Below are 24,516 nucleotides of genomic sequence, written 5' to 3'. Positions count from 1 at the left end.
TCTGGCCCGCAGCACCCCTTCCTTTATCAGCTATGCCCCCCGCTCTTCTCGCCGCACCCTCACTCTTACTCCATCCACCGGGCGCCGTTACTGGAAGTAGGCGGAGGCCGCTCGCGGTCGGAGGAAATCACGGGTCGGTGGCTCTGCCTGGAGGGAAAGGATGCTCAAGGGGGGGGGTGGAGGGGGGGGGGGTGATGTCCGTTAAAATTCCGACCTGCGCAGAAGCCCCCGTTTTGCCCCTTGGCTCCCTCGTCCAACCCCCTCTCCCTTTGTCTCTCCCCAACGACCCAGCCCACCCATCATCGCCCTTCGACCGTGTCAAAACGTGGATTCTGGACGGCAGGTCGTGTTTTTTAAAATTCCCGTTAATTCTCTTTCACCGAAAGGCCTGGCTTGCGTTCTTTTCTTTTAAAAATTACATCAGACACGAATCGGGGAGCTTTATTCCAAAAGGTGTGAGATTCATAACGTAAAAAAAGAGTTAATGTCATCAAATCATGTGTTATGATTACCGTGGTCTACGTCAAGTGGAATAATCAAGTTTTCTAGTAAAACTTGCGCATCCTTCGCCAGGTGATTTCCTCCGCTTTCCAGTTTCACGGAAGAAAGTGAACAACTACTAATGGTTTCTTATAGATTTATCCATTTTGATAGTGCATCTTTTGAAATCATGCTCCACTATAGGCAGAATGGCGTTTTGAACTGAATATCCACGGCAATGTCATTCGTTAAGGTCGCACGCCATTCTAAATCAATGCCTCTATCGAAGTAATGAGGCAACGATTTTTGATGCAAAAATAATTGTTGCAAATTCCTCGAAAGCCTGTTTGAAATTTGAGAGAATGTCAACATCCTTTTATTGTGGAACCTCAGTGAGCATTGTAACTGCGTGGATTGCAAATTACACTTAGAACCTGAAGTCTGAAATAGGAAGGATTAAAATGCTAAGTTATTTGTTCTTTCCGTAATATTTTTACTATTTTTACGAGCCAATTCTAAGTTGTCGAAAAATTCAAGTAAAGCAAGAGTACCTTTCGATTGCGTCGGTGTAACTGACATCTACTCAGAGGAATGGGACAATATTTGAGCCAAGATCATTTGAGCACCACATATTTTATTTTGAATATTTTATATTCGCTGACTCAGCCTCCCGCGTCGACATTCAAGCATATCTTCTTAATTCCTGGGTTTCTTGAAGTTTCATATGATAATACCTCTAACTAAGAAACCTCAGTCGGATCGTTTTTGTGTATATGTTTCTTAACAAAACCCATAAATATTATCAGATAATGCCATTGTTGATTCCACAATCCAATTTATACGAATAAAAGCGACCGACTTGCAAAGGTGTTAGAAAAATTTGGATGAAAGGGCGATCGCCTTCACTTAACAGTTTATGCCGCCTGCACGAACTGAAACAGAAATCTATTGATCTTTCAACTGAATATAACATCAAAATTCCTTCCAGAAGGTTTAGCAAAAAATTGTGCTTGTTGACTTCTGATTTTAATCTGACCCTAATCATCTTTGTTTCCCTGCGAATCCAGTGGTGGGAACTAAATACGTCTGGAATTCGATGTAACAAAATCCGCACACCTTGCAATATCCCGAAATTTGCATTACCAAAGCGACAACTCTATCTCATTCGTGAGTAAGAGTGTTATGAGTTACGTTGAGCATCTCCTCCAGGATTCACACCTTTCAACTCCTTTAATTTCGGTCAACCTCCACCCCTCTCGCTCTCCCTACCATCCAGTTTCCACTCCAGCGCGTCTCTTCCCCCTCCCCCAGGCCATTCCTCTTCCACCCCCGCACACTCCAGCATCCTCGAAACCCTGTCCAACTCCACCCTCCACCACATTACCCCGCCCTATCCGAGAAAACCTTTGGGAAGACCGCGCGTGTGATAAGGCCGCTATAATCGACTCCCCTTTGCCTCGCTCTCCGCTCCTCCGTTGTTTTGACAGGGGGGATGCTTCTCTCAAAATAGAGCGAGCGGATTGGAGGAGGAGTAAGAAAGGGGGATTTGGAGGTGGGGAGGGGATAGAGGAGGAAGAGCTACCAGGTCTGGTGAAGAGGAGACTGTTTCCATTCGGCATATCCACCATGCCGTCTCCTTGTTCTCGTCAAAAGAAAAATAAAACTCAATCCCGGTCTTTCAAGTTTTCCGTGGCCGCGTAGCTTTGTTATTTCACATAGGCCGAACCATTTCTCATAAAGATGGAAAATTTCGTGACTGTATCCTTCAAAAAACTTGGAATGGAAATGCACATTTTGCTCTGATATATGATGGCTTGCAGTTCAAATTTCCATTTTGTGCAATGCGAGGCGATTTCCGAGTTTCTCTGGGTGTTTGGCATCCTCATAGTTGGTCGAACCTTACCAACATCTTTGAATATTTGGTGTTGATTTTTCCAGTGCAACATGTACTTAATTTGAAAATTAACATCTTTTCAACTTCGTATATTCAGTGTCAGCTGTATCGAAAATCATTTTAAAGCCAGAAAAGTACTTAAATTCCGTAAATCTTGGTTTGTATTAGTCTAGTAGAGTAAGTAATGGTAAGGAATTGAAATGGAATCACTTGCATTGAAAACATAAAAATAGGAATATTATTGTGCTCAATGTGAAATGAACACGAACACCACTTTGGTCCAAGCCAATATCATTGCTATACAACGAAACTTAAATTTCAATTTTCCAGGTATTCTTCAGAAGTCAGCAGCTTTCGTTCTCCAAGATCCATTATAGCGTCGCGATGTTTACTTTTTAGAAAATTGATCCATATTGAAAACTCTTCTAGATATGTTATAACAATTTCCTCTTTCCCCTACTTTTCTTTTTTCTCCATAATTTCCTTCCTGTACGAGGAGCTTAAAAATACCGAAACCAACTGCCGGGCCATCCGAACCATTTGACTTATTTTTGTAACATTTAATAAGAGTATCGTAATGGAGATTTCATGGGAATAGGAATTCATACGGAGTTTTTTTTTGAGACACCATGTTTAATATATATATTTTATCGTCGTCTATTCTGTTTTATAAATAGCTGCCATTTGTGTGAAATCAAGAACTTCTCGTAATTAGACAGCATTTTGCATGATTTCATCTAACGACTTGTTTTTGGTTAGTCTAACTAGACGATACGCTGGTTTACATCATTATTCTTCTCCGTTCACCTGTTCTCTTGGCCATTCCAATCTTTACTTTAAGGTCTGTTTTCGCGAGGAAGGTCTGCTTTTTTATTACAGTGCACAATATTTTACCATGTGAAAATTACATATAATTACTTATGTCCGATATCTGTGGTTCTCAAAAAAGTCTTGGCTAAGTAACCTGACAACTTGGCTGCTTACTATAGAGTTCAATTTAGTCAATAGTGGCCCTTCAAGATTAATACAAAAACTAACTGTGGTTACCTAGGAGCCGAGCCAATATGGAAAACTGTATGCAACGGCGTAAAAGAATTACTATTTTTTCTGAAAACATGATTTTGAACGGTATTCGATCTTAAAGCTCTTATTATAATCATGTCATTCTTACTGCTGGAAAAATTTAAAGGAGTTCAATTTTTACATGAAATTATTTATATTGCATTAAGTATGCGGGAATCTGTAATTTATAGTATGCAAATCATCAATCGAACTAGCGATAATTTTCCCTCCGGATTTTTGACACATTACTGGAACGATTTTCGTCTATATCAGGATTAACCTGCTTATAATAAATTTTTAAGGGTCGAATAACTAATCTCCAAACATTATTATACAATATCATAATTAAATAATCTATGGATGAATTTTCGAAGAAAAACCCTAGCCTGCGTATGCATCCTCGTAAAGTTAGTGATGGCTGCACCTTCGTACGGTTACTTCGCCATAATTTTGCATTGCATAATTGACTCATGTAAATCCAGTTTTGTAAAAAATAAAAACAACAGTTGTAAAACGATGTTTAAGACAAATAAGGTGCTTCTCTTTTGCAACAAGCCGTATTCTTTGCGGTGTACTGGTGCAGGTACTTGAAATTCGTAGATGCGAATGAAGAAAAACGAGCGGTAAATTTTACGAAGTGTGTTCTATGACGGAAGCACCACATTTTCCTGGTAGTAACTGAGAGTAGTCAGCTTAAGAAGTTGGCAAACTTGGAGAGTAGTCGGCTTAGATCGTCCCACGCCCTCCTGCGGCGATGTCAGTGGTTCGCTTTTCTGAAAAAGACTCAAGGTTTCGGGATACGCATTCTGTGTGGAACAAAATGGCGGTACTGGGTGACCAACGGCCTGGAAAATAACGAACTTTTGTCGGACTGGACAACTCAGGGAATTAACAATTTTTTTGGATAAAATTAGGGGCAAATGATATTTAGCTTGCTAAATTCCAAAGAAACTGCGGGAGATGCCGCAACAGTAACTTTTAACGGAGTCATCCGCTAATGTGCATTTTAATGCAACAATTTCAGAGTGTAAAAATTGCTGCATTGAAATTGTTGCATTGAAATGCACATTAGCGGATGACTCCGTTAAAAGTTACTGTTGCGGCATCTCCCGCAGTTTCTTTGGAATTTGTCAAAGTGAAAACACCATAAGTGTTTAAAGTTGGCTTTAACCTCGTGGGCTGTGGCGCCTCGCGCACGACTACGAATGCCTGTGACATTGTATGTACGGTATTTCGTCACAACATCTTGTTCCTTTAAAAGCCCCAAAATTTCAGAGTTTAAGAGGACGCCTCGATAGCTAAAGTGGCTAAAGCACTCGACCGGATATTGAGGGATCTGGGTTCGAATCCCAGTCAAGGCGAATGATTTTTACACTCTGAAATTGTTGCATTGATTTAGCTTGCTAAAACGTTGATGAGATCTATCTGATTGCGTGCGTGCTACGCATGACATAGGAGGAGCAGTTGATGGATGGAGTTAAGTCAATAAGTAATTGATCATAGCTTTCGGAATACGTATAGGTGATGTATAAGGAAGATATCTTGACAAAGAAGGCATCAAAACACAAAGAAAGGAAGAAAAGAGAAGCTCTTTGAAAGCGAGAGAACCAAGAAGAGTAAATTTCTCGGAAGCAAACAAAGGTTTCTCGTATTGGCGAAGAGATTTCGTGTTGAGAGAGTTCAATTTTTTTTATTGTGTTCATGTGTTAAAATTGCAACATATAAGTCGTGCATTCACTTAACTGTGTTTTTATCTCCAATTTCTAGTCAAATCTGTTTGTAAAAACCCAGTTTTTCTTAGTTTTCAGTCTTACCTTAGTACCTCAGTCTTATCTTCTCGGTTCGTTTTCTTGAAAGAGCCCTTTCGATAAAAGAAATTTCGTTTCCATTTTCCAATTATCGTTGTTCCTTGCAGGCAGATTTTTTTCTTTTTCAAGAGCACTGAAATGTAGTTTTGTAACTTCCTCTCCCTATTTTCCATTACCTATCGCTTGGGAAAAATTTGACTTGGATATTTTACTCAAAAATCAACTGTACTTGCGTACAACAGTACCCCTGAAAAACTCGAAGATTTATGCGAAAACTATAAAATATTCTGGGAAAAAGAGAAAACAAAATTCAGATTCGCTGGGCACACTGCAGCGACGGTGGAGGCGTATTCTATTGAGCTCTTCGGCTGATATTCGGCGAAAGAAGAGGGAAAGAATTGGCGAATCCATGGTGGAAGATACGATGTGAAGGGAAGGGGGAGAGCACGGATCGGGAAGAGGTAGCAGAGCGCAGCAAAGGGGAAACGGTTCCCCCACCCGACTGGGGGCTGCGAGCGCTCACAGCGGCGGCGTGGGGTTCGAAACAGCTCTCCAATAAACGTGGAGTTTATTGTGTATCCAGTTGATGCATGCAATATCTCTCCTCGCGAGCCCAGGGCGGTGGGGATGTTATGCGTATCCCCGAGGGGATTTGACCGGGAGGGAGTGTGGATGGGGGAGGACAGCAAAGGATTCTGGTCCGGGTTCCGTGTCCAAATGGCCCCGCCGTAATCGCCGCAAGAGAACTATAACTACCTCGAGGATGTTTTCTTTGGAACTGCGACCGGGACATCGCGCGGTGCCATTTCACGAGCGCGCACAACGGCGGATTCGCCGTAGCGGACGTCGAACAACGGGCGACACACGCCCGGGCGCGGTTATTGCGATGCGAAAGTGGAATTAATTACCCTCGTGAAGGTTTTTTTTAGGGTGGAAAAAATAACATCTCGAATTAGTAACGGAAATGGTGTCAGTGTAGGGGGTTTAAAACTCGGGCCTTCTCCCTCTTTCATTTGTGGAAAGTAAACAAAGTGAATGATAACAAACCTCGTGTGGAAGCTACCGGAAACTGTCCAATGCTTCGTAAGTTTGTGTGGATGATTATAGCGAGGTTTTTTCACTCGCGCTTTTTTTTAACTTCTGATTAGTAATACTTTCGAAAACAAGAGCATCAAGGGAAAGCGATATATGTAAAATTTTACGGAGTAAATCTTTCAATAGAAGTAACTGATTCATTTCTTTGTTTTCAAACTAGACACAGTCATTGAAATCACACATTTACCCTCTTTTAACCCATCACCATTACAGTCAAGTCGTGCGTTAGCCAAGGGAATCTGAATTTAGCCCTCGGCACCTGGTTGTCGTCTCTCAATTCTTATGTGTCAACGTACTCGAAGTGGCCTATCTCAGGGTGGATTTTTATGAGACTTTTGATTTTGGAAAGCCGCAACTAATTACTTAGCGCTCAATTCTCCCTAATGTTCTCCTCGGAACCAATAGACTGTTGAGACAAATTTCTTTTGCTGACATAAGTCCGTATCGCCAATGGTCTTGCATGTTGTGGGCTTCATAGCTGCTTGAAAGATTTTCGACTCCCTGAAAAATTTTTTTCGGGTGGCAGATAAAAACATATCATTAATGCAAAACTCAATAAGTTCTTAGAATCTGCATCTAAGCAATACGTACATCATAGTCCACCGCAAGGGTATGTGATGGAGTGTGTTGGGACAAAAGGCTTTTCATGCTTAAATGTTAACTTATGCATATATATATATATATATATATATATATATATATATATATATATATATATATATATATATATATAGTACAATACACAGTAACACACAATATAGAAACACAAAAAAGAAGAACACTCACACGTATTTTCTTGATATTTCGTCGGAAACAATCCGTCTTCATCTGAAGATATAGAAGTAATGAAGGAATGATATAGGAGTAATGCTTACTAATATATACCTATATATATTCACACACACATATAAATGCACTCCTCATAAAAAGACGCACACGTATATGCCTCTTTGAATCAGTCAGTAATGGCTGTGTTTGAGTGAGTTTTAAAATTTGCTTTCTGAATTCCGGAAGTAGAGGCGGTTCAGTGGGAGTGCAAAATACGCAAATAGAGGGTAGGAGGATAATTTCTTTTAGTTGTGTCACCATCCGGTTTCCCGCAAAATTCTGGTCGGAGGAAAACTCGCATCGCTTAGATTTGGAGGCGGCAGGAATTCAGGGATGTCCAAAGGCAGATCTCAGGATTTTGAAACTAGGACTCGTCAAGTCAAAAGCCGAGCATTATCCAAGGCCAATCAGGCTACGACGCCCGACTATTCCCAGTTATAATAGTAGACACCAATTCGTGAAACTGTCGCGAAATTTAGGTACCTTGATATTTACAAGATCACAGAGTGCTCCATGAAAAAAAGTATTCCAGGTTCAATTACCGGTCCTTTTACTATACATATATATGATTATTTAGCAGGCTACAGTTTTAGATGGTCACAAATTGAACACCGCCATCTTCTTTAGCATCGCTGAACTAGCCAAAACCTGATATCTCATACTGCAATATACACCTCTTCATATCTACATACGTTCTTAATCCCTTCATACCGTTCAATATGCTTATTCTCAACCTCCCGCAACCTCGCCGGACTAACCTCGCTCAATCACAGCCTTCAATATTTCATTTACTATCGGAATGTTCGGCTCCCACATTTCCTGCCCTTTCTTCTCTCTGACCATACCTAGTACCCCTTCGTATGTTTTCCTTTCCGTTCATTTTGCCTTTTCCATTCTTCTACACATCCATATCTCAAAAGTCTCCAATCTACACCTATCACATTGCTTCGACGGCGAAGTTTCCTCGCCGTACCAAACCAATCTCTTAATCAAAGTTTTCTCCAGTCTTTCCTTAACATCCTTACTCAACGTCTCTGTCATCAACTTCCCTCTCCTTTGGAAAGATTCGTTTCCTAAAGCGATTCTATTAATTCCCCGCATGTTACCCTCATGGTCGATCATGGTCCAACAACACTTCCAAGTGAGTTTATGTATGATCAGCCATAATATTTTTTCCATGTGATTGGACACCAATTATTGTAGTTTTCCCTGATAATTTATGTAACTGCATGTTTTTAATGCTCGATAAATACTCAATTAACTCTCCCCCGTCAATATCGTCCTTTACTTCGTTTTTCTCCTAACTTTGGGGTTTGTGAATCAAGAGACCGGAAATTGTTGATTTTGTTTTTTGAAAAAAATTACTCCACTTTGATTCTCCAACCTTTCCAAGTTCATGCTTTGTAGCTGAGTCTCCCAGTCTCACTTCATCCAATCTGGCGACTCTGGCAAATAATATTGTCTTTAGCTAAACACATCCTCTCTGAGACCCCATCGGCGATCTCGAAAATGCAATACAAACAGTCACATAACTCATTTCTGTGTCTGATTGAAAATCTAAAAGAATTTTTCCCCCTTTAATTTCTCTGATTTCTAGATGTTTCATTCCCCTCTCCCACTTCCAAGCTTCCCTTCCCCTTCCAGCTTCTTCTGTCACCCCTATTCCCTCACCCTCGCAACTCAGATATCCATATCACTACAGCTTCCAATTTTCTTCTTGCCATTTTCCCCCACCCCAATATCCCGAAACTCAATACCTCTGCCACATTTCCTCGTCACGACTACATTTTAAGGTGTATCACAATCCCATGAGTCTGCTTTTGAGATATTTTGAATATTGTCTTCGATAATCCATTCTTGTTAGCAGAGGCGTCAGTGCATAAAAGTTAATTGTCTTGGATAGTATGAAAAGCAGAAATATGCCACGTATGAAAGGACTGTTTCTATTTCGATGGCTTCTTATGGTATTTGAAATATGTCAATGAAGGTTTCATAAATTGTCTCACTGGTTATATGACGAATGTGACAAATCTTTATTTTACAGGTAGCCTGTAGCTTACCTGTAGATCCAGTGTTTAATATTTCTTGACTTTCAAGATTTCGAAATTTGTCAGTCGTCGCCGGATTTAATTAAAATACTTTTTTCCGGAAAGAAGCATTTTGATTGATTTTTTCCTGGTTTCTAGGGCAAATGTGCAAAACTATGTAAAAATTTGAATTTCAAACTAATAAACGGCAGGATTCTGAGCATGGAGTGATGGTATTTCCCTTACTCCTACGCAAAGATTCGAGTGATGTTTTTCTGTATCCTCTCTGTACATATTTATGCTTAACTCAACTTTTAATTTAATATTAAACCCAATTAATACGCCCTTTATTCGTCGATAAAATAATTGCAAGTCTTAGTACATTAAGTCGACGAAAAAATTCCTAATTCATTCGATCTAAATGTATGAAGAGTAAATCCTGATTTGATTGACTATGACTAAAAACTTCATACTCTACACTAAGCATCCAATATAGTTTCAAGAATCTTAATTCCACAAAGCCACACACTCCTTAGGAAAGACCTATTGTGTGGTAGAAGTGGAGACTAGTGACACAAACCGCTTTGCAGGCAAGTAATTAAGTCCATGTGGTTCGTTCCCAATTTAGCATTCCTCACCGGAAGGTAATGAAGTTGACGAAAGTACTCTTAAGGTTCTCTAGAAAACGCGGAGCATACATAAATGTTGATAGCTGAGATACGTGAAATATTCTACTCTGAACAATAATGGCCTCAATGTCGCGTAGGGTTATCAAGTGTGGAACTTTCCTGATGTCGACTGAGAGTAATGGTAACGCTATGGAAAATAACATCATACATAATCACGGCATACGCCCTTCATTAACTTCCCAACGCATACCTTTCCACATTCTTTCCGAAGAGTTTGCCTGACACAGGCATAATTAGTGTATTAAATTTTTTGTTCAGCTTCTGAGGAGTAAGCGTCATCATTTAAGTATATTGCACGCATCCCTGAGGATATTACGCTAATTATTTGTCACCTTATCTTCGATTCAACTGTTAATAGAGACTCTCATCTGAAATTATTTATGTTGTGAACGTTGCGAGTCATGGAAAATGCGATGCGGAAATGGAATTCTCTCTTTTGCTGAGCAAATAAGAAAAGAGCGACGCAAGATGGAGAGGATGGAATGGACAGAGGGATGACCACAGAGGCGGAAAAGGGGTAAAGGGATACAGAAGAAGAGAAAGGGTTATTGACGCTGAAGGGTTTGGGGGCATCGGGCGGAAACGAGTGCAAAAGGCTGGTGATGAAAGAGGTTCTCCTCATCTTCCACAAGGAGGCAGTGACGTCGCTTGGATTTTCATTTTGTTGAAAGCTTTTCTTGCCGACTGCAAGCTCAACTCCCACCCTCCCTCTCTCTCTCTCTCTCTCTCTCTTTTCGCCCTCTCCTCTTCCTTTCTCTGTAACATTCCACCCCCTCCAGAAAACTCTTCTTCCCTTAACGTTTTTCCTCTCCTAACTTTGGACATTTCTTACGCAAACTTCGCTCCCGGCGACCCCACGTACCGATTTATTTATTCCGCGTTCGAACCGTTCGTTGGGGTGAGTCCTCCTCTGTGAGAGGCTAAGATAATTGAACTGCTTTGTGCTCTCTCCAGTCCAATCCCGTCTCAGTTCCACGAAACTGAAGTGACCATGCCATGAGCCTGTTCCAAACTTTGCAGGTGAGCATTCTGCCGCAAAGGGTCAATCCGACCAACGTGCCTATCCATGTTTACGTGAACACGGCTGTGAATATCTGTGTTGCGCATTCCGCATTTACTGGACCTTTGCTGGATGTGAGGCTCTTTTAAACTTGCCCTTGTATTTCTCCAGTGTCTCGGTTATTTCGCTATGCTTTGAAATATTTTATGTCCAGGGAAATGAGAGACATCTTATGGTCCCTTAATTTATCACTGTCATCACACTTTAAAAATTAAAAAATTACTGTCGACAGTCAACATGAAAAAGTTGGCACGGTAAACGAACTTATAAATATGCCGTCAGTATACTCATGGGTAGCTCTAAAAGTTCTTCAAGATTTCTATATTCTGATAGTGTTTGGTTCTTATTCTTTCTTTCTCATAAAGTCATACATTTGCGGTCACATTTTTTGGGTTTGAACAATCTAAACAGAAGAAATTGATAAAAATATCTTAATAATGAAAATATTATAATAATAAGGGAATTCCGCGAGTTCAATCAAATCCACAAAATATTTAATATATATTTTCAGTTGTTTCTCAATCAAAATTAGTTTGGTGCGTGCACTTTTGTCAAACTATGAAGGACTGAAAAATTGCTTTCAGCAAATAACTGATATCAAGATTCTTACTAAGGTGACTCCTATTTGTATGCCTCGAGAAATTAAACTAAGGCAATTTTGTGAGTAAAGGTTAATATATATATATATATATATATATATATATATATATATATATATATATATATATATATATATATATATATATATATATATATAACCGACAAACTTGGTAATTGTTCAGGTATACATGCCACCGAGCAATCATAAAGAGAAAGAAGTCGATAGGATATACGATCAAAAAAAACAAAGGTTATGCGATTTTCCAGAAAGAAAAAGGCTAAGCTGAACATTAAAATAGGAGGGCAAAAAAATAGAGCAGGTGGAACAGTTTCCTTATCTGGGAAATGTTTTGGACCAACATGGTCAAATTAGTAGGGAAATAAGGAGAAGAATTGCCCTAGGCAAAAAGGTATTCATAAGTAATAGGGAGTTGATGATTGGGACGTAGAGTGAGGATGTTAAGAAAAAACATTGATATGGAATGTAGCTATGTACGGTGCAGAAACGTGGTCACTGAAGCAGGAGGATAGACGTAGACTTGAGGCTTTTGAAATGTGGGTGTGGAGAAGAATGGAGAAGGTGAAATGGACCGAGAAGAAAACAATTGAGGAAGTACTAGGTATGGTAGGAGAAGAGAGGGGTTGGTTGGGAGAAATCCTATGGAGGCAGGAAAAATGGATGAGGGGCGCATTGATCGGTAGTGGGATGTTGAAGACTGCAATAGAGGGGAGAATGCCGGGCAAACGAGGAGAGGGCAGGAACAGGATAAGGATGGACGGGATTAAAGGAGGAAGGAAGTACAAAGAGATGAGGCACTTGATATAGAGTAGGTTGCTGGATTGTGTTTTGTTAGGAATCACAAAATATTTATTTGGTAGTTATGTCCATGCAAAACCTACCTTAACCGGTAGATTTCTTAATAATAATAATAATATATATGTTGATATTATCTTGTAAGTTGAATAGTAAAACTTCTGTAGCATATAATCGATGGGAAGCATCATCAAGGGGCTTATGTGCACAAGCTATACGCAAGATGAAGATTTTTCAACAGCAATCTTGTAACGGAATCCGTTAAAAAAGGAAAGAATGAAGAGTGATTATCTCCGTTTAAAATTGATATAACGCTATCAAAATCAAATGAAAACGGGGTTTGTGAATGCATGCATCGCCAGGTTACGACTGTGCCTGTATGTATTTCGCTCCAGCAGTGCCCACTTCGTGGCTCTCATTCTTTCTGAGCGAGATGAAGGAATTTATCAAGGACGTTTTACATCAACACGCCTTTGTAAGCACACATATAATGTGTCAAGATAAGAAACAACATCTAAGAGTGTTATTCCTCTCAAAGAAATTGCAAAAATAGATACCAATATGTCAAGTGGAAATTAATTCATACTTAAAATATTGTTCCTTGTTTAACCTCACATTCATGTTCAACGTATCCAACGCCACTGCGAATTCCCGTTACCAGATGTCCTTCTAGAGCGTCGCCCCGTCCTAACTGTAGCGTTATTCAAAAACAAAACTATAGAGTGAGAAATCAATTGGCTTGGCTACCGTGATGAAACTGGACGGGTTAGCGGTTGGGGAGTGGGGAGGAGGGATGGGATGGGTGAGGTCAAATAGTTAGGCGATGAGAAACACAGTGGAAGTTGATCGAGAGGTGAGGAGGAGTTGGATGGAGGAGAAGGTGAGGGGAGGGAGTGAGGTGATGAAAATTGTGGAGAGGGATTGAAAAGCAAAATATGTGAAGGCGTGGTAGGAAAGATGGTCGTAAGCAAGAAGTGACAGCGGAAGTAATGGCGAAACGGGGGAGGAGAGTAGAATGTGGTGAATTGATGAACATTATCTTGCTAGGTGTACTTCTTTATTTAATTTAGTGATACTTTTCTCATACGAATGAAGTAATATCGTAAAGAACCCCTTCGTGCTGTAGGAGACCTAGCAGCAGTGGAAGAAACTTCAACGCATCATTAATCATGAATTATTAATCCATGGATTAATATATTTGTGACGATGGAATCTAGGGACTGATCAAACCGTATTGAAGAAATTTTGGGAATACCAATTGACGAAAGGCTTTGGAAACTTCTAATGAGATTAAGGGACAAATACGAAAAGTAAATAAATTTTCAGATTGCATTGAAACATTATGGCATGTATTTCGTGGTGTAGCATTTGGTTTGACTCCTCAAGATGGGTAATTTGAAATAACTATCTCGCGAGACGTGCTGTTAGTGAAATTCATTATAATAATTATCTGATATTACAATCTATCTTAGGATGCTTTAAATGGTGATAAAGATTTCTGTGCTAATGGTTGGAATTTCTGTCATTCCTTTAAAAAAATTTCATCTGCCTTATTTGCAAAACCATCGAGTCAGGTGACCGTTTTCGCCGGTTCATTGGCCTGACCGAATATGGAACTCTACCGCATTCCTTCCGTGAATTCAAGGAACAAATTCAATTTTCCATGAATTTAATGGATGATTTCACCGTCGTTGTCCTCAATCCTGCGTTGTCTCTTCTGGTAGTTCTATGGCTTCACTTTACCGTAGGCTTATCTTGACTAGACCATAGAGCAGTTGGCATGGGTATTCCAAACGGGCTGACCGACACAGTCACGGGTGCCAAGTTATTCTTAATGTCTACCCATTTTGTCGATAATGGTGGAAGGCATTAAGCTGAAGGCTTCATAACTAATTTCAAGTCATTCATCCACATAGGTAATTATCTCTTCCTATTAAACAGTGAACGAAGCCTTTCCGGGAACCAAGCTGGAAAGAGGTAAGGCATTGAAGGAGCCAGTTTTTGAGAGAAGTTAGGACGAGGAGAAGGTAAAGGAGGGCAGAGAAATGAGGGGAGACGTTAATGGGAAAAGGGAGAGAGAGAGACAGGTGGATCGGGAGGGGGAATGGTCGCTGAGGAAGGGAAGAAGAAGGTGGGCAGACTGGTGGGTCCCGGGTTGACCTCAAAGCCAAGATGAAGTCGACTCGTTATTTCATTAACAAAATACGTAGACAAGAAAGAGTTCGGGGGATAGTCAGTCAGTCGATGGCTTGGGCAAAAAAGGCTTCGGGAGGGGAAGATAGAAAGTGGGGAGAGGAAGAGAGGAGTTTTCTCGCCAGTTCATTTTATTATTCCCGATCTTGTTTTCCTTGGAATACGGGCGATACCAACATTCCAAAGCGTTCTCTCTCTTCACTCGCTCCTTCAGTCAACACCTACGAGACCCCGCCATCTCGCCGCTCCAAAAAAAATATGTGGGACCGGGCATCATACCCTGCAGAATCACGTACCCTCAATGTGGTTGGTCTTTATTTTTGCCACCCTCACCCCGTCTTCGCGGCTTCCATGCTCCTCTCAATCTCTCACCCCACCGTTTTCCTCCAAAAATACATAGTTGCAAAAATAATATGTTCACTCCGGTGGCCTTTTTCCTCTCCCGTTCGGTCCTCGAGTTAATGAGATCGCAAAAATGGAAATTTACTTTCTCCATCCCCCCCTAATCTTTACCGTTTGTTTTCCAATCCTCTCAATACCACTTCATCTATGCTTAAAATATCCTTAGTTCGGTGGTTATACCGGTCTTTCATATGTCGCGTTCATTAGACCTTTTTATCGCGGAGGCATAACCAATAAAAACGGTGCTTCTTCCCAAAAGCCCGTCCATGTATTATTTTCCATTGAATAGAAGGATCTTCTAGCATTGGCAGTAGTAGTGTTCGAGTCAAAAAACTAAAATAAAAATGATGTATGCAAAGTGCAGTCCGATCTCCCCTGTTTCTTGGTAATTAGTCCGCCCTTTTGCGAGTAACATACGAGGGGCCATTTTAGTTCAGCAAAATGTCACTAAGTTGCATTGAGTACCCGTGACTTGAAAATTCAGGATTTCCTACTACCAATAGTCATGCCTGTCCTTACAACGGTACCCTCGAAGATCTGTTGGCAATTTACGAGCCAATTAAGAAATCATTTAAGATAATATAGTTGATTTGTCAACGTTTCCAACGTAAACGAAATGCTGATCAAGTGAGAGAGATGGGCCGTTTGATATTCTCCCTCCGAAAATGATCTCTGAATTGTTCCTAAGTCAAAAGTATATCCATATTGGACAGAAAGAGTGCATATTTACTTGGTAAGGCACTTGTGAATAATATGGAAATATAAGATGACAAGACAGTGATCTTAAGACAGCTTATCGGTCGTCTTCTTAAGTCCGCTTGCGCCGTAGTTTATTTTATGCAATGACTGTTTCATCCAGTTCATTCAACTATAATTAAGTTGGCAACAATTAGCTTCTAAATGTGCCAGGAATCAGGCAATAGAAAATTTATCGGCCATTTTCTAAATGCTCCAAAAAGAGTTTAAGATGTTACATCATACTTCTCGGAGTGAAGCAATGTTCTCCAAATTCACGAGACAGACTTGAAACACTCCAGATGAGCTTGCAGCCCGTGTTATATCTTTCGAGATTTTTAAACACTACCGTCACCCCACGCTCAAGCTTCTCATTCTCATGAAACCTCCCAAAGAACTCTTTATGAATGGACCAGAGTCTGTCGTTTCCGTTGAAAAACTAATCTCCAAACGCCCTATTCCTTGCTCGAGATGTTAAATAAAAGGCTTTTGGCGTCTTTCAAATTATCTGATTGTTTGCAAATGCGTTTCCCTCTGTATACCAATTAGTATTGAACAGAAAACGTAGTTTAGTCTCCTTTTGAGTTTTAATAAAGTTCAAGATCCTGACCATATTTTACTTGATTTACTTTCGCTCCATACAGGTACGTGATGGCATTCGAACCCTTCGAGATTGTTCGTTCCGTCCGGGAAGGCTTGGATTTCGATGTCATTAATTTGGTTGCACCGTAATTCAATTAGCTTGAGACTTCGCTGACGCCGCTGAAACATTTCTCCCCCGAGAGGTATTCGAAAATTCTCATTCTTCCCCTTGAGTTTAATGGAATGCCCACACGGCTGGTGGGGTGAGACTTGTCTGCTGACTCCACGGGGAATTCTCTTTGATTAACTTTATTTTGCACGAGATCTCAAGCGAAATATGTTTACAGCAAATGTAACCCGCTTTGCGCCCGAATGTTTAAAGTGGGGCCAAAGGACCATACTCAAAAGTTCGGCTCGAAACTTATCCGAAAATCATTTCCGTCAATATCATGTAAGTTCCTGCCTCAAGGAATTGAATATAAATTCAACCGTTACAAAAATTTAAAAAAAAATTAGTGGACCTGATTTTTAATGTTATTTCCAATATTTAGGCAAAATATTTTTATAAGTCTAATATTTTGAACTTGCGTTTGGCATAAGGCTACGATCTCCCTTACTAGAATTAGTTGTAATTTACTATATAGTATTGCATGTATTAGCTTACTGATTTCCAAACATAAACAATGACACCATCGTTAAATGCTTAATTATTTGTCTGCACACGCGGAGAAATGTGATGTCTTTGTCCTTTCTTTCAATCAGAAAATGCTAATTTTCATCGTGATCCAGTAACATCAAGTAATTGAAATATTTCATGAACGATTGCACACAAGTTTCCAGATGATTCTTCTTGATTTCATCAATGAAGCTAAGGGCTTAGACGCTCAGGATTTCAGGATAGCATTCATGGAGCGATTGTTTTTTACTACTAAAATTCTTTGTTTTAAAATGGTTAAGAATAAAACTGATACAGATGTAGGTATATGCGCAATTATCCGAAAACATCATCTAGGTATAATCGACAAAGCTCGCTAAAGACTTTGTAGTATTTGCAGAAATATTTACATTATGAACAGATTTTAATATTAAGGCATTGTAAATTGTCTTAATTTTAATTAATGTACATTACTCTGTTAATGACATGAAATAATTAAACTTATAATCATGTAAATAAAGTTTCTAAAGGGCATGTGTTCATTCATTTTTATTTATTGCAGGCGTTCGCGAGTCACATTTCTTCCGAAACTCAAAAACAAATGGAGTTGCAGCGACTTCAGGCGGAACATCTCAAGAGGCAGCAAGAACATATTATTCATCAACAGCAAAAGATACAGGAATTGCAGGTACAATTGAGATATTTTAACATTTTCGCCAATCACGCGGTATGTTTTAGGAGCATTTTAATAGACTAAAGTGAAATCATGTTTAGTGAATGAAAAATTTATTCACATATGATGATGAGCAGTTAAATTGAATTTTATGTGGAAATAATCGAGTGGTGATTTTAATTGGTGCAGCCATTTTCTCACCATATCAAGTATCAACCCTTGTATTTAACTTGAGTTCATTTCATTTGAAAAATTATTGATTCGTATACTGTAATATAATTCTTTATTTTTATACATTTTTAAAATCAACAAAATTGTTTCTCGGTTTCTTAAATTCAATTTTTACGTGTGGCACGATATTAAGAATAGATATCGCGGCTATAGGTTCAACTTGCATAAGTGCATATTGAGCTTGACGCCAAATCACACCATAATAATCATAGCATCTTTTTCGACATTAATTTTCATGAAACCAAAGATGAATACGGTATGTTTCGCAGTGGAACTGAAAATTTTGGTGATCTCCCTGCAAAGAACGTCATAGTTTATGTAGACTATCGTAATATTATGGTCTGAATTAGCACAAAAACATTCACTCCGTCAAAAAAATGAATGTAAAGAAAGTTAAGGGATCTTTAATGGGAGTAAATCTTCTTTCGCCTCCTTTCACCGTTCCATATTTTTAGGGAGAAAATTTAGTCATTTGGAGAGAAAATAAATATGCTCTCCCATCCACTTGGTTAAGTTAACTAAAATATCATTCCACTACAATGCACCGAAATCTTTAAATGTAAATTTCATCTAAAAATGTATGTTGCAGATTGATTTTCGAAAAGGAGAACATTCATCTTCGATTTCAGTATTGCAAAAACTGTATCGACTAACTAATGAAGTCGTAGTATGAGAGTTTTGAATTATCATTTTTCTTGTATGTGGCGAAGTTATTCCGTAATCGCGTTCCAATTCCACTATAATCTCTCCCTTCTCTGTGTACAGAGTCAAATATCGGCACAGTACGCCGGGAGCAAGGGCCTGAGCATCCCGGGCGTGGGACCGCCGCCTTCCCTCATGTTTATTCCCTTCCTGGACCAGCTGAGGACGCTTCCGCCAGTGAGCGCGGCTGCCGCGGCCGCAGCCGCCGCCGCAGCCGGCATCCCCCCGCAGCAAATGCCTCAGGTTTCGATGGCCAAGCCCTCGTTGGCCGCCAATGTAAGTCCTCGCCCATCCTTACTCACCATCTTCTCGTCTCACAATTTTGTCTGTTGAGATAGTCGTTTCATACTTTTTCCTGATGCTTAAGCATTGGACGCAACCTGCAAAAATAATGAAGTACTTTTTTTGGATGTCGTTTCACTGTCCTAATCGGGCAAAATTCCAAGTATCGACGACTCTACTCTTGCATTTATGCCTTTACTTCTGGTTGCCATCCGTTTTATATTTCCTTCCGTTTCTAGTGATTTGCAGTCCCTTAAATATTTCTAAATTTGTTAAAGTGTAATCCAGTCGACGTATCCCAAAATTGCAGTTAAAATTCACGGGGTCATGTTATAAAAAGCATGAGACTTCAAGGCAATTAAGATTAAATTTTGAATAATTATTGTGATGTAGTCCCATGTTTTTGAATAGTCCCAAAAATGTGGTCACTATTTTAAATATTGAGAATATTTTTTTTCTCAAAAACAATCCTCCCCCGCTACACTCAGGCCTCTGAAATTCGGTTTTGGAATAAAATTGTTTTGTGAAGTATTTTTAGGAAATTTTTAAATGTGAATTTAGAAATTATTAAGTATCAAAGTATTGATTTTTATTTCTTTCCATTGCTTATATGAGCCTTCCTAGAAGCTTGCCCTAAACTCGAACGTCGCTTTAATGAATAAGGTTAGAGCTAACTTATATTACCCTTGCACGAAATTCGCACATTCACACTTGATTGTTGTGTGAACGGATATTAATTTTCCTTTGATGGTCATTGTTTACTAGAAACTATCGTTATCAAACCAAATTGCACTAGATTAAGATTTCTAAAAATCACACGCTCTGGTTTCCAATTAGGGTCCAGGGAGCCTGTCCGTTGAAATTTAATACTTTCATTTTAGATGAAATTACCCAGGTGCAATACAAGGGACCTTCTGCCTGTGAAGTTTATGTTGGCACAGCAGCCCAGTGCTCAACGCACTACTGCTGTACCATCCCCTAATTAAATAAAATATGAATTTATGTAAGAAAATGTGACTCCAAACGCCCTAACAATTTTTAAAAGAAACCAAGCGTGCTTAAATAGAATATAAATTGAGGCCTTATGACTAGATTTTCGGGGAGTTTCGTCCCTCGACAAAGACCCCATCATAAGAAATATTTATATACACGGAAAACACGTACACTACTATTTCTCATGCTGTATTAACTTGGTGATACACGGGAAATCAAACCTAAATAGGAATGAACACACGTACCAAATACACAATCATCACACTTGGCCTGTAATTGTTTACAGGAGAAAAAACTCCTTTCCAGGGGCACTTACAGGCCCCCAGCCACTCACCTATAGGTTCTTTTCTCATGGCTTTTGTGGGAACACGGCAGGGGAAAGAAAAATTCTGGTCACGTTCGCGCCATTGATTGAGAGAGAAATTAATCCCGTGCCTGGGGCCAGCTAACCCCTAACACACTAGCCAAGAGATGCACTCATTCTTATGGTAGGATCCCTTACGTGAGAAGGAACCCCACAAATTTCGTCGTGACGCTCTAGATATTCATAGATTTCATTTAAATACGCTTGGTGTTTCAAACTGTCACGGCCTTTGGAGTCGTATTTTCTTATCTATTTAGGCCGTAGAGCTCCCATCTCATTAATGGAGTTATGCAGTCTATGCAGTGGAAAATGTAGTTTTATAACACCACATTATTTTTATAGTCGATGGGAACGAGGTCATTGCGTTGCACCCCGTCACTTACCCGCGCCCCTAAATCCAGTTGATCCCACAGGTTCCTTGGGTGTCGGCCACGGCCCAACTAGCGCACATGTCCTCGGCGAGCGCGGAGAAGACTTCTCCGCCCCCATTGGGGCAGCAGCAGCAGCAACAGGCGGCGGCCCAGCACCACAAGCAGCCCCCGCACCAGCCACAGCAGCCGTCGCAGGGCCCGCAGTCCCAACAGCAGCAGCAGCACTCGCCGTCCCCGTCGCCCGCCGTTTCCCTCAGCGCGCCTCTCCACCTCCCTCCCCCGCACCACCACCCGCACATGCACCACCCCTCGATGCAGCACGGTTCGCCCCCGCACCCCTCTCCCTCGGACCCCGACGCCCCGCTCAACCTGTCCAAACCCAAGGGGGGCGCCATGCAGCACCACCCGCACCACCACCACCACCCATCGCCTCAGTCGCACCACCCGCTCCCGCAGCAGCCGCACGGCCTGCACCCACAGGGAATCGGGGGCCTGGGGATGGGCGCGGCGGAGCAGCCTGTGGCCGCCACCGCACCCAAGCTGCTGCCGCCCAACTTCGTCATGCCGAGGGCGTTTCTTCCGTACGCCGGCCTGCCGCCGCACCTCAGCCCGCTCACCCCCACGAGTGAGTATGCCCCAACACCGCCTGGGGCTGCATTCTCCCTGCAGAGGTGCGATTGGACTCTCCCGGGAGTTGTTGGTTTTCAGGGTTGTCCCTTGGTCGGAAATTAGTCATATTCTTAATTTTTAAGAGCGCCAGAGAACTCGGTACTCCAAAACATCTAATATAGATGCATTGATTTTTTCATTCAGGCAAATTGTCTTCTGTACAATGGTGACATCATATTTTTAACAGATACTTATGTCATTCTAACTTCTCACCCTAACCTTAAAGATTGTAGTAATGCTCTTAGCTGTAAATTTTTAAATGGTCGCCCAATGGAAACTTCTTTTCAAAGGGTTACAAAAGACTCATAAAGCAATATATCCAGTAATGGTATACTAAATATGTTTATTTCTTTTTTATGTGTGACTATTGAATTTCACAGGCTGGGGAAATAGTAAAAATTTCATTTTTTTGACATCTGGATTCTTTCATTCCAACTTGTCCATGTCGCAATCATTTTATGTTAAATAATAATCCTCGATACGTATCAAAGTTGTGACATTTCCTGATATTAAAAACCTTTGAACTAAATCATTTTTAATCCTTCCTTAAATACTGAGTAAAATCAAAGTATCTGCATGCATAGATGTGTTTTATGGTCTTGCTTAAAATGTATATTTGTCACTATAGCATAAACAATCATCTGATAGTGCTTATTCCATATTTTTAAATGTATTCCCTTTAAGAATACTCATGTCACTGAAATAAAAACATATATGTACCATATTATTTTCATTCAATCTGCATTATATTTTACTTCGTAATATTTCCGCTCCCTCATTTGGCCTATAACCTCTTATGTTAATCATGCATCATAAAATTTTGCTTTTGGCAATACAGAAAATTCCCTCAAGCGATATGTACCCTTGTTTTTGGTCACTGGATTAGGACAAGGTGCTAAGAGTTTGCTGTATGAATATTTAAAATATGGTGCACTTACACCATGAGTATTAAGAGATCTTATTAATTAATTAATTTTTCTTGGATAGGATGCAAGATAAGATTAAATATGTGCATTCAACGATTAAACCATTGAATTCATGTTATCCTAATCAGATGTAATGTAATCTTTTATAACATATGCAGTTATCGCTTATATCTTTGGCAGTCACTACAGTGAGTTTGAGTCCTGTGGGTTTCTATTCACTTTGATTCAAGTTTCACATTTTCCATTTCACACCCTCAGCAGGGAAGGGAGGAGGATCAGGGGGCAAGGAGGGGATGCTCTCACCACCCCCAATGCAGCCTCCAGCACACCCGCCTCAACCCCAGCAGCATGGACCCCCACCCCCACAACCCCCTGGCATGCCTCCCACATCATCTGCCAACACAACAGCCGCCATGTCAGCAGCCGTGGCAGCAGCGGCAGCTGCTGAGAAACAGTTCCCGCTGCACATGTATCTGCCCCCACCCCCTCCACCACCACCGCCCCCCTCCCACCTGGGCACCGGGCACCATCCGCATCACCCTCACCATCCTCACCACCAGCGACCTCAGAAGCAGACCTCCGAGGAAGCCCGAAAGGAGGAGGCTGATTTTATGGCTGCTGCTTGTCAGAGTAAGTCACTCTCTAATCTAGCATTTAATTGAGACCGATCCCAACGAGTCTTTCCCACCATCTCAAGTATCTGTATGAATGAGTATCCAAATTAAAGGAGTGGGGGAAGGAATCTTAGTTCAAAATTCCAATTGTTCCGGGGAAGAAAATTTATTTATTTCCATGTTCTTACTGCAAAACTAAGGATATAACTGATGTTCAACAATTGAAAAAATAAAATTTATGGAAAATGAAACAATAAATAAAGTTCTAGTGTGGTAAGGGAGGACAGAAAGTTGCTGGGAGAAGGCAGGATTGGTTGGTCTAGGAAATACTGAGAGGCAAGGGGGTGCTGAATAAGGTACTAGAGAGTGAATGCTGGTAAGCCAGGTAGAGGGAGGAAAAGAATAGGTATTTCACATCAAATTAAAGGAGATAGAATGTATTGAGAGCTGGAGAATGAGTTATGGTAACGTGTAGTTTAGGATTTAATGATATTTTGTGCCATGTTAATTAGGACATCAGTGTATCAGGATTACATCTGTGTATGAGGCCAGGGTCCATTAAAAACCTACCATCAACCAGTACTATGCTCCTTATAACAATAATAATGAATTTTTGTTCATTGGCCAGTGAAAGGAAAATGGACTAACATTGAACCAACACAAAAATAACCGTATTAGTTCCCAATATCTTTTTTTACCTTTAAATAACTAAACAACACAGATGAGGATCTTTTGTCAGTCACGTATCAGGCTTACATTACAAATAACTCATGTCATGATAATCACGCAGTTTTATCAATTGATGATGATTTTATATTTTTATTCGTTTAATTCCTGATTCAATGAGTCATTGTAAAAGTATAATATTGCATTAATTTTAAGCCATCTGAAAGATTAGGTATATCAGAAGTCTGAATTGGGTGCCTCAGTGATAGAATTGCTCATTTTCTAACTGCTAGAGGGTTTTAAATTTCAAATACAACTTAAGTTTAATTTGAATATAAATATGTATTCACAATGACTGTAATATAATAGTGGAACTTGACAAGTTATGCATAGAAACCTCTGCCAGCAATCAGACCTTCATTTTGGGGCACTTCAAGTTTACTGACATCATTCAGAGTTAAATTAAAAGAATATTCACTAATTCCTGATGATGATTAAGTCAGTGTATTTAATCTGGCATGTTTTCCTCAGGCTCCTCGTATAATTTCATTTTTAGGGACTAAAATGTGCATACCTTTATTAGTACATACATATTTGAAATTCATGGAAATGATTTAAAGAATACTTCTGAAGTTTAAATGATAGTTTTTATAAATTTATAATGATGGAAATAAATAAATTTCGCTTCTGATTCAACGAGGAAAACCATATAACGTATCCTTAAGATATCGAACTGTCTCAGGAATTACTTGGTGGAAGATAGTCATGCTAAGTATAATTGAGGGAAGACTAACTTTGCAGATTCCACTAGAATTTAAATTTGGCATTACCATGATTTCGTTTCAAGGCAGCATCATCTGGTCACCTGCCATCTGATGATATTGCCTTTCAACGAAACCATGGTTGTGCTAAATTAAAATTCTAGTGGAATCTGGGAAGTCAGTCTTCCCACATTAATGCCTAGTATCCTTGACACTGGTGTGGCATTGGAAAATTTTCCCTCATTTGGCAAGATTGAAGATTAATCCCCCCATATATCTATTCTGCCAACTAGAATATACCAAAGGATATCTTAGATGGAGTGTACTTTCATTTTGGGTG

At 40.1% G+C, this 24,516-nt stretch overlaps 1 protein-coding gene across 1 annotated transcript in view; it reads left to right on the top strand.

Moving 5' to 3' along the window:
- The window catches only part of LOC139698131 (transcription factor Sox-6-like), a 180,210-nt gene that overhangs the window by 146,758 nt on the left and 8,936 nt on the right, over positions 1 to 24,516 (top strand). Inside the window, exons 4-10 of the mRNA XM_071597055.1 lie at positions 17,487 to 17,612; positions 18,594 to 18,806; positions 19,708 to 19,780; positions 20,571 to 20,843; positions 20,887 to 20,933; positions 21,015 to 21,165; positions 22,394 to 22,765. Coding sequence (XP_071453156.1) covers positions 17,487 to 17,612; positions 18,594 to 18,806; positions 19,708 to 19,780; positions 20,571 to 20,843; positions 20,887 to 20,933; positions 21,015 to 21,165; positions 22,394 to 22,765 — 1,255 coding nt within the window. The remainder of the gene's footprint in view (positions 1 to 17,486; positions 17,613 to 18,593; positions 18,807 to 19,707; positions 19,781 to 20,570; positions 20,844 to 20,886; positions 20,934 to 21,014; positions 21,166 to 22,393; positions 22,766 to 24,516) is intronic.

This window comes from Hetaerina americana, unplaced genomic scaffold (assembly GCF_022747635.1).
Source record: "Hetaerina americana unplaced genomic scaffold, ioHetAmer1.1.p SCAF_8, whole genome shotgun sequence".
Classification (NCBI taxonomy): Eukaryota; Metazoa; Arthropoda; class Insecta; order Odonata; family Calopterygidae; genus Hetaerina; species Hetaerina americana.
The sequence above is the reverse complement of the archived record's forward strand: the minus strand, read 5'-3'. Positions and strand labels throughout refer to the sequence as shown.